The sequence below is a fragment of the Poecilia formosa genome, unplaced genomic scaffold, assembly GCF_000485575.1.
Source record: "Poecilia formosa unplaced genomic scaffold, Poecilia_formosa-5.1.2 Scaffold588, whole genome shotgun sequence".
Taxonomy (NCBI): domain Eukaryota; kingdom Metazoa; phylum Chordata; class Actinopteri; order Cyprinodontiformes; family Poeciliidae; genus Poecilia; species Poecilia formosa.
In genome coordinates, this window is record NW_006800527.1 from 57,158 (window position 1) to 74,450 (window position 17,293).

Genomic DNA, 17,293 nt, shown 5'->3' on the forward strand with positions numbered 1-17,293 from the left:
AAAAGAAAATTCATACAAACATAAATCAGGAAAAGCAGAAAAGACAAATAAATTTTATGTTTAGTCACTGCAGATTCCTTAGCTGGAATCATGAGACTTCTTATTGGTTTCATATCTTGTTTAGATTTTTAAATTCAAACTCTTTTTATGTCATATTTTAATGTGTTTTATTGTCTTTTTATTAAACTTCTTGTTTCCGCTCAGTGCCTGCTCCCCTCACTCATCCGCCATAATAACTTTATTTTTTCTGCACCAATAATGTAAATTACAGTAAATTACCTGGCTTTTAAAAACAGCAACATGAATCCCAAAGATGATCATGACGACCATTCCGATCCCATTGATCACTGCAAACTGCACAGAAAACAGTGTAGATAATTGATAACATAATTTTTAATTTATTATTGATTTGAATGAAATGCTTGAACTGTGGTACATACAGCTTTGAGGCAGCATTTACTCTCGGTGCATGTTGCCCATCTGCCAAAAATGGAAATAACAAGAAGCATGATGGCAAACACCCAGAGCCTCAGCCTCCTGGGGGCGTCCAGTTCTTGTATCTGATTAATGAGAGCAGAAACACAAAACTTACAGCTGAAACTGATTATTACATGATGATCGACATCCATCCATCTAATTCTGAAGCCAGGTTATGTGGTGCCAGATTAGAAGTCAGCATCAGTTGTTCTTGGCATTATTGAGCTCCGTTCAAAGTAAAAGTTTAACTGGACCAAAAACTATTGGATTTTATTTCATCAGAGAAACTTTAAATCACTGGACTAAAGCTGAGTTTCTCCAACGACCACTTAACCCATTTCACAAACACTAATTTAAATTTAAATTGCCCCACAATAACACAAGCTCTCAACATACAACCTGAAATAAAACTATTAGTCTCTTAACTCACTTATTGTCATGAACAATTCCACTTGGGGCACTCTGACTTATTTGACGTCAAACACATGGAATACAAAAGAATTTGCTACAAGTGTTTGCATTAATAACATTTTAGGGTTATTGATAATTTAGAAGCACAATTAAAGTAAAAAATAGACTCGAGTTGCTTTGACAGAAACAAAATATCCTCTTCTGCAATATTAAAGTCTGCAGACCACAGTTTGAGAAAGACTGGACTAACGTGAGTCTGAAGAGACAAAATTTAAATTAATTTTTCTGTCACAAACAATAAAAATATGATACAAAGATTTACAGACAGCAGGTTATATATTAAACACAAATACTCACAGGATCCCATCTGAAAATATTAATTATCTCCCCAGATAATAAATATTCTTCTGAAACAGAAACTGATAGAACTTTAAATATGAAGATTTAACAGTAAAGCTTGTTGTGTTTTACCACTTTCTCAGCTCCAGTGTTGCATAACAGGCAGATAAACAGAATCCCAGAAACCTAAAGAAGTTATGCATAGATTTAGTCAACAAAAACAAGGAGAAAAAATAATATATAAAAAATTCACATTTCCAAAACTAAAATTGTGAAAATTAAAAAAAATCCTGTGTTACATGTAATTAAATATTTCATAATGTAATATTTTAACTTGGTGAGTCACATTTGATCCACATAAATCACATTTTTAAATAAGTTAATTTAAAAATGGTAATTTTTTCTGCTTGTTGTCACAATTGTAATTTCTGCATTTAACACTAGAGGGCGACACAGACTGAACGATGCTGGACATAAAAACATTTATGACAAAAAAGTGATTGAAAAACCTCCTGATTCCTTTAGACTACAGTAAATATGAAAGTGACAGATTAGTGCAGAAAAACTGATGATGTTGAACAATTATGAATATTTATCAAGGATAGACAGTAACTCCTCAGTTTAAAATAAATAAATCCTTATAACTACACAAATAGACAGAAAGGCCAGGACTGTCACTGTTTTTTAGGCATCAAAAAACATGAAACAAACATAAATATCAAATATCAGAAGATATCAAAATAATTGCAAATGGATATTTTTTTTGATAGTTTTATTTCTGCCTCCTTTCTAGTAAGTACTGCTATGAAAACCATTTTCATGTAAACATTTTCATTAAAAGCAAAGTTCCGATTATTTTTACTTGCTGGTCTCAAGTAAAAATAATTTACTTTATTAATTAATGAAGATTATATAAAATTATTTAGGAAGAATGTTAGCAACACTATCAATTAAATGAAATTAAAGGATTCTACTTACCCCAAAAGCAACAGTGAACAACATAAAAACGTTCTTCAGACAGCAGTTATTTCTTTCCATGCTTTCTGTCTTACTTTGACTAGACCATAGAGACAGAGGGAACTGAACTGTGCAGAGACAAAGGTGAGTGTCAATAAAACCGTCTGCAGAGAATCTGAACAGTGAAATGAATCATTTCGACATCTAGAGCAAATCTGCAGCCAATCAGTGAAACCGACCAATGATCTGCATGAGGAAGTATCAAAATAAACACATTTCATAAACAACAACAGTGAATTACCTCATTAATTTGAGGACCTCATTTCCACGCTTCAAGACTTTTTCAAGCAGAATTAAAGAAATATTTTTAACAATAATACACAAAAACGGGAAAATAATTTTGGAGACATTGATAGACTCACACCAGGGTTTAAAGCTGCAAAAGCCAAAATCAGCATTGACTTTTTTCCACAACAGAGCTTGGCTGTTTAAAGATGAAGTTAAATGTTAACGTCTGAATGTGGTTTTCACACCAGCAATGAAAAACCAAAACCTGCTAACAGGTGGAGATGAAGAGAGAGACATCGACTGGCTCAAAAACATTTCTGGCTGCTGATGATGTCAGATTATTTCTGCTGGTAACAAAACCAGTGACCCCATTTAGTGGCAGCTGAAAGGGAAACTTCATCAAGAAGAGAAAAGTAGAGAGAAGATTGGCACAAACATGAGAGAAATGGACATAATCAGCTTCATGGATAAAGGTTTCACACTAATGAGCGTTTAGATTTCAGAAATATAACCGTCTGCGACTCATATACAGAGGCCTTAGTCGCAGGTTTCAGTCCCAGTCTGTTGACCTTTGCCCCTCTGATTACCCACTTCCTGTCTGACAACCAATAAACAAAGGCCACAAAAGCAGGAGAAAACTTAAAAAAAGGTTAGATAACAAAGTCAGAAAAATGTTTTAATTAAAACTCAAAAATGGGTCAGAAGAGAAAATTTGGTCAGCTATGCTAGCTTGACTATGACTTTTAGATGTGCTGTGGAATCTGGTGTTTTTAGGTTCAGTTATAACATTAACAACATGCAGCTGGTCGGTCCGTTTCATCTTCCCTGTCCGTGTGAACAGTCAGGGGGTTCAGGGCGTCAGTTTCGCTGCCCTTCATGGTCCAGTTTAACAATCTGTTACTCAAATGAGCTAGCGTAGATTTTAAGGTTCAGCTGGAGTCTAAAGCTTCTTTGTCTTAACGTGTCACTTCCTGTCAGATGCTTACCAAGCTATGACATCATCATCTTTGTTTCCCAGATGAGTAATTTAAGTGAATAGTCTCTCATTATTCTGGCATTTAGAAAACATCTTGGTAATCCTGACTGTCCTAAAACAAGAAAAGTTCAGTTTGTCATTGTAATATTCTGTATAGTTTGATGTAGTTCTAGAGAACTCCAGAATCAGAGCAATCTGATGCAGAGTGATGTGGTTAACCCCAGATTACCCTGCATGTGACTCCACTCAGCTGCAAACCCCAGGTGCTCCGAGAAGCAAGCGTGAGAAATACGTGGTAAACAAACACCAACCTGTTCAGAGTTGCTTTAATTAATGGAACATTGACCAAATATTTAACGTGTTTCGATGTTTTTGTTTCCTGAACGTAAAACGTGCGTTCGGATTGATGCAACTTAGTTTTTCTCCCTTCATTCAATCAAAACTGACTGAAGGTTAGGAGTTAATTATTACTGTAAATATAATTTTACATGTGTCGTTTCTTTTGAATTTAATCATTAAAATTAAGAGAAAAAGTTCAGATTTGAAAAATTCCCATCAGTCGCTTCTGCCACCTTGTGGCATTTAGATGTAACTGCAGACAAAACACTGATTTAACTTTAAAGTAAACTCATTTTATTTACAAAGCACACTTCAGACAGGAAGACAGCATTTTTCTATATATTAAATTTTAAATCATATTCTGCAAACATAGAAACACTTTAAGGTTAAGCAGTTTTTCAACACTGGATCCTATTTATAAAATAAAAAACAGGAATCCTGATCCAGCACTAGGGTCTCTTCAGCCTCTGAAGGACAAGATTTCCCAAGAACACAACAACAACAAAAAACAGCAGAAATTTGTGTCATTAAAGAAAATGTGCAAAATTATGTGCAAATTGTTCTAATTAGAACTTCATGTTTTCATAAATGTAGCTATCAATTTGGGCTTTTAATTTTAATTTGGCCACAAAAAATCGACAAAAACTTGGTAACATTTGGTGGTTTTGCAGTGGAGTTATCAGAAGTGCGTGAACTATTCCTAAATGTTCATAATTTTATGAATTTTGGTGCCCAAATATCTGGAAACCAAATTATTTGAATGAACTCTTCCAGTTCTTCCAAGAAGAAGAGAAATCAAAAACCCCACAAAGTTTGGTTTGTTTCAGAGAAGTGAATGTGAAACTGAACAAAAAAGTGAACTCTGGTGCAAATGTGATGTCAAGCGGACCGGAGACCGCTCCAAAAGCAGGAAGTGGACTGCAGCGCAGGGAATTCTGGGTAAATACATCAAAACAGACATGCAAGCCTAGCGCTAGCAGGAAAAATGTCTCGTAGTCTTTTGTAAAAGACTAAAGAAAAATCCTACAACGGCTAAAATCTGACGCTACTCCATGTTTGTTTTCATTTTGTGAAGAAGGAAGTTGTGCTCAGAGGATTTCATGTCGTTTCCTTCAGTGGTTCTTGGTGCAGCGCCCCCACAGGCCAGGAGGGGAACAGGTTTTTCTAAAGGTTTGGTTGGTTTGTAAAGAGGAACACAGCAGCTGAAAACATAACAAATGTTGCAACTTTGGTCCCAAATCGAACCGAATCCACTGGACCATCAGAGAGACTTTACCTTAGTGGGAGAGTGAATCTGCATTACAGAGGAAATACGCTGGGAATTCAAACCTGTGCTCTCAGTTGTGTTTAAACAAATAAATCTGTGAAAAACTAAAATGAAAAGCCATGATGGTGGAAACTAAGAAAGTCCAAATGAATGATACCCGTTTCTGGTTTATAACCTCTCAGCACTTCCTGTGTTGTTCTCGCTAGCTCCACTTAAAGGCTACATGTTAGCATCAGTGTCCGTTCTGTGTGGCTGAGGGGTCAGAGGTCAGGAGAGGGAAGGTTTGGGTTGATATTTGACTCTGTTGAAGTCGTCGATCGTTATCTCAACCGGAGGCTTCTTTAAGCGATCCTCCAGACCCAGAACCAGGCACAGAACGATGGCGGTTATCTGCAACACACACACACACACACACACACACACACACACACACACACACACACAGCATTGGGACATGTCCAACACACAGGTGGGAACCTCAAGAAACGGCCCATGAAACATAATAATGTAAATATTTTTAGAAATATGCAACATTTTCATCAGATTTTTAACAATTTTTCACTTTTTTCCAGAAATGTTTGCATTAAATTTTCACAAAAAATGACAGCAAAAGAACCAGAAATATGCTTTCACATCTGGTTTCCTTCTCATTATGCTCAGATATATGTGCTTTTTTTACACAACATAATTTTCTATCCCTCAAAGAAGAAAAAAACATCCTGTTTATGAAAAATTTTAGGTTTATCTTCATTTCACGTCCTAAAATAGAGCTAAATTTACAAACATACACAACATTAAAAATAACCAGCTCATGTTTTAAAATATAAATGCAAATTTTTGACAGTTTTTCATTTTTTCCAGAAATGTTTGCATTGAATTTCCACAAAAATGACAGTAAAGGACCAGAAATGTGGTTTTAGAGCTGTTGTCATTTTTAAATCATTTCCCATCCTCTTATTGTAAAAACTAATTTCCAAAAGTAGATATTTATTTAAATGTACGAGACCATCAGACAGAATCCATTTACACGTTGTGACATTCTGAGTGTAATATTTTCAGTGTTTTCGCTCCATAAAACGGTGAAAACAATAACAAGAAGCTGCTTCTGGTTTACCGCGATGGTGGCGAAGGCAGAGATTATTCCGATCCGGAGTTTGATCGGGAATCCCAGGTAGCTCTTCAGGATGGGACCACAGGCCTGAGCGACAGACGGATCAGAACAAAACTGGTTCAGAGGGACGGAGGGACAGAACATCACCAGTCTGTGAGAGAAGCGGCGATACCTCAGCGTGAACCCAGAGTTTATCTGAAGGATGACGACTTTTTCCAGTCATCACACAGGATCCCAGTGAGCTGGAGTTACTGGTCTGAGAGCTGAGGAACACAGAGGAAACAGGTCAGGACCGCGATAAGAAAATAAAATGTATATTCATAAGAATAAAGAGAGACCACAAGATGTCGTAATGTTATGACTTTATTCTGGAAAAATTCCAACTTTATTCTTCTGAAAATATTCAGATTTTATCCTGTTAGTGTTTCACTTTATTCTCGTTCGACTTTATTGTCTAAATATTATTGTAGTTATTTTTTCCTTAGTTTAATTGTCTTGAGAGGAACCCTCCCGGTTCTGCAGTAAATGCTTTATTCAGCCTGCAGGGGGCAGCAGTTAGCTCACATGTGATGAACCAGTTGAATAGATCCTGTTCATAACCTGATAACTAAAAGTTTTAATTTATTTATTCTGTCATAACACTTTCAGTTTTTATGCAAATATCATAAATACCTGGTCAGGTTTGCTGGGAGGTTTTTCCTTTTGTTTTTCTGTTAAATTAAATAAAGGAGTTTGTGTTCCTTCAGCATGATTGGTTCCAATTAAAAATGCATTTTTCAACTTCAGTCGGCAAAAGTATTAAAACTATATGGGCAAGAGAAAAAAATTGATAATATTTTTTATATTATAAGCTATTTATATGGCAGTTTATGCATAAAATGCCATAAACTGCGCTGAACTAACCTCAGGCCAGCAGGGGGCGTGCATGAGCAGGAGTCAGGGAGGTGATTCCCCCAATCCTCAAAACTTCTTAAACCGCAGCAGGAATCCTAGGAAACAAACATTCACCACAGAGAAATTTATTTTTATTGGTAATCAGTATCAGAAAAAAACAAACAAGCTGCAGCAGGAAGGCTATTCAAATAGCCTCCAAATATTTTTTGAATTTCAAAAATAAGTAAAAAATTGTTTTAAAAATAAAACATAAATTAAATAAAAATACAAAAACTTAAAACGAAGCGTGAACTTGGAAAAAATAAAAAATATTTTTTGTAAGTTACAAAATAATTAAAAATAGTTTTTTAAAAATTAAAATTTAAAGCGGAAGAGTAACTGGCTAAAAATATAATGCATTTTAAAATTATAATAATGAAAAATAAGTAAATTAATTAGATTAAAATAAAAAATGTCATTAAAGAATAAAAATTAACTTTAAAAAGGAAAGTGAACTGAAACACTGAAGCCTAATATTGCGGCTCACTGAGTTCTGGAGTTTCTTCAGCTCCGTCTGGATGAAGTGCTCAGCTGTGTGAAGAGGAGTGACGTTCAGGAAAACGTCCTCCACAGCGATGTTCACCTGCAGAACCAGAACCAACAAAACCCAGTCAAAGAGAGGAACCTCAAAGCCAGATTAACAATCTGCTAAACAAGAACACATGGTGAATATTAAAGATTATTTCGTTAAAATGCAATTTTAAATGAAATTACTGTAATGAACTCTGCAATACCTCGGCTTCAACGTGAACCAACGGAGAGGCGACGATCATCAGAGCCACGAACTCCACAAAAATCAGAGCAGAAAACTGCAGAACATCAGATTATTACATTAAAACTATTATTTACTGGTTCTGATGAAAGAAATGTTAAGAAAATATCATTAAAGTCAGATCTAATCAAATCACTGGAGATCAATATTTTAAATAAACATATTTTATAATAACCCAAACAATCTGGATGTTCAAAATAATAAAACTATATATTTTAAGTTACCAGCAGCAGCAAAGGTTTGTAGTTTGAAACCGCAGCACTGATGCCCAGAACAGACAGAACCACCGTGATCGGACCGAACACCTGCAGAGCCAATAAACCGTCGCTAATCGATAACTGCGCGAACAACTGAAACAGATTTAAAAAGAAAAACATGTAATGTCAGCTTCATACGAGAGATTTATTTAACCAAACTGAAAATGTTATCTCAGTAACTTTGATGATTTTGGCTTAAGAATGTTAAAAATATAAAACTTAGAAAATTAGGATGTTACGTAAAACAAATAAAAATCATTTTGAAAACAGAAATGTTCAATCATGGCCCCAATTACCTGTCCAGAGACTCCAAATGAAGAGTAAGTCACAGAAATTGGTTGTATTAAAGCATATTAATGGAAAGTTTAGTGAAAGGAAAAAAGAAGCAGGGCTAAACAACAAGTAAAAACAAAACACTGGATATCTTAATCTTTCAGATTAGCAAGTCATTTTTCTTCTAATTTTCTCCAGAAAAACATTAAAATAAACAAATTTTAGCTCTAATGTTTTCAAAACACACACAGATGAAAGTCAAAAGCTTAAACTTCATTCTTTCATTTACATAAAATAGTCAATAAAATTCACAAATATTGCAGGAAAAAGCCGTAAAATGTGAGGTTATGTTAAAGTGTCAGCGTGGTTACCTGGGCAACGGGTACGTTTCCTTCAATTGACGAGAATCCAACACCGATCATCACCACACCAGACACCTGCAGAGCCAGAGAGAGGAGTCATGGCGCTTCCCGAAGGGGGCGGAGCCTAACGGCGGCAGCATTCCTCTGAAAACGCTCATCATCCCGAGGGGGAAAGAGAGTCGGAGCAGAGTCCCGTCAGCTGGGAGCCTGGAGGCTCAGCGACTCCCAGCTGCAGTTTTATCAAACTGTTTCAGAGAGAAAAACAAACTTCCAGGTTTGAGCTGAACACCAGGATAATCTACAGAGGACTGGAACCAATAGCCACCATGAAACCATGAATCCTGACTTTAATCTCAGAACTTTGACTTCTCACTTTAATCCCTTGAGGGAAAAAGAAAAACTGAATTCTGAGAGAAAAAAGTTAAAATTTTGAGAAAAAAAATACAAATTTTGAAAAAGTGAATGTTTTAACCAACAATGTACCAGACACGCAGCTGCAGCTGTTTCACAAGTCTTATTTTGTCATTTTGTAACTGTATTGTTTATATAAATTATTTCTGAAATTTTGCCATTTAGATTAGCAAAATTTTGAATATAACTTTATACTTTGGTCCGTTTGTTGATGTAATTAATTTAACTATTTTATGTTTTGATCAGCTACTCAGTACTTGAGTAATTTTTATTCTTACTAGAGTAATTTGTTGGCTACTTTTTACTTTTACTTGAGTAAAAATGTTTGTTGTGGTGCTATTTTTACACAAGTACGACTTTAGGGGACTGAACAGGAGGGATTGGTGCACTTCACAAACAGACATTATTAAAAAGACCTTAATTTTGGAAAGTTGAAGCAACATTTAAAAACGTCAACCAGGAAGTCAAAGCTTGGGTTCAGAAATGGACAATAACTCCCAGAAGACCATGAAGTTGGTCACAAAACAGAGTAAGGAAATAAAAAGTAATTACTTTGGCCAACGCCTGGAAACACAAATCCAGCAAACGATTGTGAAAAGCTTTCAAAGGAAAAATAAAACATTGAGAACAATGTATAAAATCTATTCAGCAAATGGAAATAATCTAAACCAACATTAAAAAGATTTAAATAAATATGAAAAAGTCAGCTCTGGTTTCAGCTACATTTGGTCTTAAATGTGGACGACTGCAGATTCCTCACTGCTTTGGCAACAAACTTAAAATAGATGTAAAGGTATGCAACCGCAGAGAGACAATAGAGGTAAAGACAATGTGACACAAACACCAACAGCTCTTCAAATCCAGTTAGAAACCAAATTAAAACATGAAAAAAGAAACCAGGCGGTTAATCTGAACCTAATCAGAAAATGAGCCTCAACAGTAAAATCCTAAGCCTGGGAGTGAAAGTCTCATGAGCTTTACGGTCAAGTTGAAAAGAAACATTCAACAGAATCACTGCAATCGGCCGATAAGCAGCTCAGCAACAGGAACAGGAAGCAGGAAAAAGTGACTCCAAACGGTAGAAATTAAAATAAAAATAGCCACAGAAGCCAATGTAATCACACAGGGCTGCAGCAAGGAAGGTGGACAAGCAGCCGGCAGGCGAGCTTTGGAAACGGGCCAAGATAAAAGTGAAGAAATGTCGAAAAATATGCGAGGTGGAAACAAAAAGGTGAGAATTTTCTGGAAAATGAAAGAAATGAGGAAACGGTCAGCAGGAAGACGACGACAAGAGGAAATGAGCAAAGACTAACCGCTAATTACACAAACATGCTCAGGCATACCTGTACTGTCCAACATAACAGTAAAAATATATCAGATGTATCAGAATAAACACAGCTGCAAACATGGATGAGTTTTTATTTCACAAACAGATTTTCAAAATTTCTACTCCGACCAACACGAAGCCGGTAAACTTTGTTTGGATCCTCTGGAGCTTAGCTGATTAGACGACATCACAAATGTCAGGTAAAAATAAGAAATAATATAAGTAACATGAAGGTTTTACTGCGACACTTAAAGGAGTTTTAATTTCTGTAGGAAAAATCAGAAAACACGTTTAAAGAAAACACAGCATCATCTGCAAAACTGGTGATTTTCCTGTTTCCTTACTGATCCACCTCCTGACATTCATTACATCTGAATTTTCTCTTAAAGTCATTTATTTAGAACAACATAAATAGTTTATTGTTACGAACATATTTGACAATATCTACAACCTCAATCTGTTTGACAATCTAGTGAAAAGCTTTTCATGACTTAAACAACCTATTTAGGAAAGAGATATAATCTAATTAAAAACATCTCAACTGCAATCAAGTCACTTAATTAGAGAATCGAATCAACCTGTGTGAAATTTAATATCAGCTCAACTGTAATACATTTACAGTAAATATGATTGTTGAAAGAAACCTTTTCTACCAACCCATGCATGTACTGGTTTATATCAGCTTACACACATCTTCTTCATGGTAAAACATGGTGTTAGCACTATCATGCTGTGGGATTTAATCCTTTAGGAGGGACGGAGAAGTTGGATGAAGATAAATTCAGGAAAATCCTGGAAGAAAACCTGTTGGATGTTGGCGTGGATGATGGTCTAGTCAAAGTCTAGAACCAAGTTCAAGAATATCCATAGGATAAAAAAATGTTTCAAGATGTCCTCCATCCAATCTGACTGAGCTTTAGTTATTTTAAAATGAAAAATGGTCAAAACCTTCTGTAAACATTTGAATTATCAACCATTTTTTTTGCCAAAAAATATTAATCTTTGAGTTTGTAACTAGAAAAAATATTAAATATTTAAATTAATTCTGAAAGGAAATGTATATAAAGCAGAGTCTCAATAGCCTGATGTTATTTTTCTTAAATTTTTCAGTTTTGCACTTCTACATTGTTTATTGTAATAAAAATAAAATACAATAAAAACTGTAATAAAAATGTTGCTCAATATTATCATTTAATAAAATTAATTGTTGAAAGCTGATTAAATATGTTGTTTCATTTTCTCATATAAAAAATAGATGAAAATAAACATGAAAATCTGAATTAAAAACATCCATACAAAAAAGTAAGTAAAATATATTGATGATGTAATAATTGATGACGTTTTTAACGCCAGTATCAGCTAAAAGAAAAACAATGTAATGTCAACTCTGATGATGGAAAGCGTTTTGGGAAGATAATTAGATATTCACCAAAATTAACATTTAGATTTTCGTGTTTGGTTAATCTGACGTTACAGATGGAAACTTCAGATGGAGTCGTTAGCCGTTAGCATTTAGCTTACCAGCAGCAGCACGGTGACGCAGATGGAGAGTCCTCTTAAGTAACTCCAGCAGCGAGCCATGATGACGGCCGTCTGAGAGCCGAGCTGGAACGGAAAGAGCACAGAGCCGAGTGTGTGTTTTGGAGAGAGAGAGAGCCAGAGAGAGAGAGAGTGTGTGTGTGTGTGAATGTTGTTTAAAGCTAGGGAGTGTTTGGCTGCAGAAAGAAGAACATGACCAAGTTTGGAATACCAGCTGAGCAGAGGAGAGAAGGGAGGAGGTTAATTAACAGAAGTGATTAAAGATGGCGGTTCTAAATGACGACAGTAGATCTGATTATCTAAAACATATCAACAACAGCTGGACTCCTGAAAAATCTCAGGATCATTATCACCAGTCATGATGCTAATGCTGTTGTTGTTCTCACCAATTAGCCGCTTTCCTGCTATCATGTTTGTGTCCTAAACTCTCCCCACACATCAAGCTGCAGGATGCAACCTTTACAAAAATATGTTTATGTATTTATTTACTCTCTCACTATGTAGTGAGAATCCATGAAAAGAAAAACCAAGCTCCTCCAACTACTATGTCTGTCTGAAGAAATGCACCAAAAACAGTCAATCAGAGTCAGGAGGCGGGGCTTAGCGCTGCCAATCAACCTCGTTTACTTGATGCTAAATGTGCTAATGGCTGAGAACCAACTTAACATTACAGGAAAACCGTTTATCTGCCATCATTAGTGATTATGCTAAATGCCCTTAGCATTCTTGGCAGGCTATGTTATCAGGAAGTAGCAGCTGTAAAAACAGAGTCAGGAGGCGGGGCTTAGCGCTGTCAAGCAACCTCATTTGCTCACTGCCAAATGTTACCATTAGAGGAAACCTGTTTTATGGAGTTTCTGTAGAGTTGTCCACTTTTATGCGTATTTACAGCAAAGAGTGATAAAGTGCTAAAGTTCAGAATTTTAATAATTAGAATTTCCAGCCATTGTTTTTGTCCAGATTTATTTCGTTCATCTTCTTCTGGTGCAGAATTACGACACGTTTCACATCAATGCCATAAAAGTTGAATAAAATGCAATGGATGTGATTTAGTTCCACATATGGACGAGGCACAAATCTGATTTTTTGGAGTGAAGAAATCAGAGTTGGGGGGGAAACAAACCTGCTGTGGGATGTAGCCATGGATACGCGGATGATGCCGTGTTTCAGACCATATGCTAGCTGTTTTCGCCCAATCCTTGGTGTATAAAGAGCTGAAGGCACAATTTCGTTCTGCCTGCCAAAAAGCTTTGGATTCAGTTGCTCCACTGAAACTCAGACATCCAGAACCCAGATTAAACCGCCACACCATCTAAATCTGCCTCCAACATCAAACTCTCCAGCCCTCCATTTTCTTTTTCACACGCTGAACTTTGAATTTTCATTAGTTTTGAAACGTTTTTGAGGAATTTCATCTATTCTGGACAAGGTATTCAGCTCTAAAGCCTAGATTTCTCCAACTTGTGACGATCCAAACCCCTTGACATTTTGCCAGTATGGGAATCGACCATGGATGGATATTTGCGTTAAGCTAATCTGACACATTCAACGATCCGGCTCCTGGTTTCCCAGGTAATGGCCCCCATTTCCTCGGTTTAAGTGTGTCGGAGAGAAAAACCAGACGTCCCATTTACTCCAGAGGTTGTGCTGGTTGCTATAAATAAAATACAGGAGTGGGGTCTGTCTGCAGAAACAAAACCCTTGTTTGGGAGGACCTGACACCATTTTTTATAGTTTTACGACGAAGAATAGCAGCGATCCAAATCGAAGGAGGGCAGTACAATAACCAGACGCATAGCTAATGTTGAGCAAGGAGCTGAAAACTCCATCAGGGGTGCAGTTTTGTTTAACTTTATAACCAAATACACCAATAATCAGTTTGTTTTTAGGGTGAATAATGTACCAAAGCAGCAGAGTGAAGCAGAGAGGAATCCTGCGGTCATTAAGAGCAGGGCTGTGTTGACTTTAGACTAAAAATAACCAGAGGGGGAGAGGCCGACTGCGTGTTGCAGACATTAATGTTGCTGCTTGTTTCCAAAGCTCACACACACTCACACACACATCAGCTGTTCAAAACGGTAAAGCAAAGCGCGTCCATCCGTCGGATGAGACGTAAACACCATCACAGCTGCTCCACTTCAGGTCCAGCCTGCGAATGTCAACACCAGCATTCGTCTCCGTAAAGTTTGACGTTTTAAAGCAAAACACAAACCATGACTGAGAATGTTTAAAATGAAACGCTCAAATAAACACTACGGGAAAAAAAGACTTCAGCCAGTAGGGGGAGACAAACTGCGACAAAGTATTAGATCAACGCTAAAAAGAACAGAAAAGAAAAATTACAAGAATAAAATTATAGTGTTATGAGAATAAAGTTTAAATAATGCGATAAGTTGTACTATTAGGATTTAATTCTGGTAATAATCCATGCAAATAATTTTTTTTACATTACCATAATAAAGTCAAAATTACAAAATGTCAAACAAGAATAATATGACTATTCTCGAAATATTGACCTTTTCCTCATATTACGACTTTATTCTCGTAATATTTCAACTTCACGAAAAGTCATAGCAAGAATAAACGCATAAGAAGTCGTAATATTACGATAAATCGAGAATAAAGTTGAAATAATACAAAAATGAAATAATGACTATTCTTGAAATATTGACATATATTACGACTTTATTCTGGTAATATTTCAACTTCATGAGAAGTCAAACAAGAATAAAGTTTAATTCGAGAAGTTGTTCCATTTGTATATTTCATACCAAGATAAACTAAAAAAGTTACTAGAATAAAGTCCAAAATTACAAGTGATAAGATTTTTTTTTAAAAACTGTATAACAAGACGTTGTAGGAGAATAAAGTTGAAATAAAGTCATGATGACTAATTTTACTTCTCTTAAATGGAAAACAAGATTTCAAGTTGTGCATCATGTGACAGATTTAGACGGATGACATTAAATCAAATCTACACAGTATACTAAAAAAAGTAAATGAATACAAGATCAACTGTACACAACATGTGGAAGCCTTTAAAATCTAAACATTGCTTTATTTTATTAAGTAATTAAACTCTAAAAATTGGGGATTTCACAATAAAAGCTCTGTTGTTGAGTTAGGATAATTTTTTGGTGCACATCTACCTGAAATGAAGGAAAAAGAAGCCATGCCAGAGAGCTGCAGAAAACAAAGGATGCTAAATTTATAAAGGAATAAAAATCCTTATAAAGTCATGTTAAAGTTCTCCAAATTCTCAAATGTGTCCTTCAAACTTTGTGGCTTCAGTCTTAAAATTAATCCAGTCTCAGCTCCACTTTCTGATGAGCTGAACAGATAAATATGTTGCCTTTAAAACTCTTGCTCGTTACTAGCGCTCCCCCTGCTGGTCACATTTAGTTACTACATCTACTGAAACAAAAACTAACATTTTGTATCCACACAGAGAAAATATACTAGTAGCTTAAAATGAACACATTGTATTGCCTACAGTGCAGAGCTTGTTAAATACTAGCAGAGCAGAGCTATTATTTAATACTAACTCTCCTATTAAATTAGACTGAAATTGTAAATTTGAGTCTAATTTCAGGTAAATATAAGGAGCTGTGGTCGGGAAACTTTAGTGGATTTCTAAAATTTAAGTTTTCAATTGTTCAAAAGAATAGAAGAAAATAGAACTAAAATTTAAGTGACTAATTTCACACCCCTGGAAATAACATTTGAAAATCCTACCTTTACTTTGACGTGACTTCTTATTTAATGACTGAAACTTTTTTGAAATTTATACTCAACTTTTAAGTTGCTCCGAGTATCCTAATTATTAAATAATTTAAGATTAGGTTTTTCTGGGGTTCAGAAATAATGCAACACACAGGCACATTTCTCCTCTAATGAGGACATAATGTCAGTTTTCCTTCATTGACAGCAAAAGAATAAAATACAAAAACTGGTAAAAGCTGACAAATGTGATGTGTAAAATTCTGTTTAAAAAATAAAAATCCCATTTGAATCAACAAAATGCAGAAATATGAACAATGGGATAAACATTTTAAAGCCTCCATTAATTTTAACGGAAGGCATATTTTAATATCTAGTCAAATTATTTAAGATAATGCATTTTGCATTTGTGAATTATGAAACAGTTTTAGCTCCATACAATAGTCACCAACATGAAAACTAATTTGGCACTCTTCATAAAAAAATTGTATAACTGTGGAGTTGAATTGGGGCCATAGTTTCATTTAGAAAACGATTTGAAACAAATTATTTTAAAATTGATCTTTGAACAAATTTTGTCCCAATTTAGCTCCATCGTAATCTAACATTGTAAATAAAATCTCCGTCGCTTTTATAAAAAAGTTGTTAGCAGTTAGCTTACCAGCAGCATGATGTCAGAGAGTCCTCCATTTCCAGCAGTGAGCCACGATGGGTCAGTAGTTTCAATAAGAAGTCGTTTGGATCCCCTGGGATGTTTTCCGTCTGAGATTTAGCAGAGATACGTGAGGAGTGACTGTAAATGGATGTTAGCATTCGGCTAACCGGACACCAAGATCCCGATCCTGGTTTCCAAGGTGACGGCTTCCATTTTGTCGGTTCTTCACGAGTAGCAGAGAAACACCTGACTTCCGGTTTACTGCAGAGGTCCTGCCGGTTGCTGCCATAGACATAATATACTATATTTAGGGACATAATATGCTATATTATGTCTATGGTTGCTACAAACATGAGGGTCTGAATAAAATCTTCATTTGAGAGGATCTGACGAGAGGTGGCTCAGAAAACAAAAGACAAAAAACCTTGCCCGCCCCCAAGTACAAATCTACTTCATGAGTAAAATATTGTGAAAAGATTTAAGTGCTGAGTAAATAAGCATCAAGTCTGATTTAACAATGAAAAATATGACAGTTTTAAAGTCAGGCATAAAAAACCCCAATATAAATATGTAAAACTTAAAGAAATTAAAGGCTTCTTTTAAAACATTTAAGGAGACGATTCTGGAAAAAGACAAAAACTAGACTCCACATTCTGAAAGTCCCATTTCACAAATTATGAAATATGGAAACAGGCTGATGCCAAAAAGCACATTTCCATAAACTCACCTGCATTTAATTTGCCAAAGTCAATTTCTGCCAAAAAAAAAAAGTACCCAGATAGCACATGATGTTAAATCAACGTTGAAAAATAGTTAGAATCGTTGATTTTTGGTTGAAGTCGACAAATGACGGTGGATCAACCATCAAACAACCATCCA

General features: G+C 35.5%; 1 protein-coding gene and 1 long non-coding RNA gene across 3 annotated transcripts; both read right to left on the reverse strand.

The window, feature by feature from the left end:
• Positions 1-277: 277 nt before the first annotated feature.
• LOC107834334 (uncharacterized) lies at positions 278-1,422 on the reverse strand. Its single transcript, XR_001660125.1, has 3 exons — positions 1,360-1,422; positions 441-560; positions 278-354 (listed from the first exon to the last, which is right to left on the reverse strand). It is a non-coding gene; the product is annotated as an uncharacterized LOC107834334 (long non-coding RNA).
• A 3,523-nt stretch (positions 1,423-4,945) lies between these two features.
• On the reverse strand, positions 4,946-16,625 carry LOC103129873 (uncharacterized). Of its 2 annotated transcripts, none has more exons than XM_016665472.1 (9): positions 16,421-16,625; positions 8,772-8,837; positions 8,095-8,220; positions 7,833-7,907; positions 7,586-7,681; positions 7,069-7,154; positions 6,338-6,428; positions 6,169-6,252; positions 4,946-5,444 (listed from the first exon to the last, which is right to left on the reverse strand). In XM_016665472.1, exons 1-9 carry the CDS (start codon positions 16,427-16,429, stop codon positions 5,322-5,324), a joined length of 756 nt encoding a protein of 251 aa, XP_016520958.1. In that variant the 5' UTR covers positions 16,430-16,625; the 3' UTR covers positions 4,946-5,321. The 2 variants fall into 2 exon arrangements, with proteins under 2 accessions (XP_016520958.1, XP_016520959.1); XM_016665473.1 differs by lacking the exon at positions 16,421-16,625 and adding an exon at positions 12,022-12,266.
• Positions 16,626-17,293: the final 668 nt, after the last annotated feature.

Excerpts from the sequence above, each read along its gene's own strand:
- LOC103129873 (XM_016665473.1), bottom strand. The coding sequence starts at position 12,081 with ATGGCTCGCTGCTGGAGTTACTTAAGAGGACTCTCCATCTGCGTCACC. Across the intron at positions 8,221-8,771 it reads GAAACGTACCCGTTGCCCAG|TTGTTCGCGCAGTTATCGAT; the intron begins GTAACCACGCTG and ends AATCTGTTTCAG. Across the intron at positions 5,445-6,168 it reads CTGCCTTCGCCACCATCGCG|ATAACCGCCATCGTTCTGTG; the intron begins GTAAACCAGAAG and ends TGTGTGTTGCAG.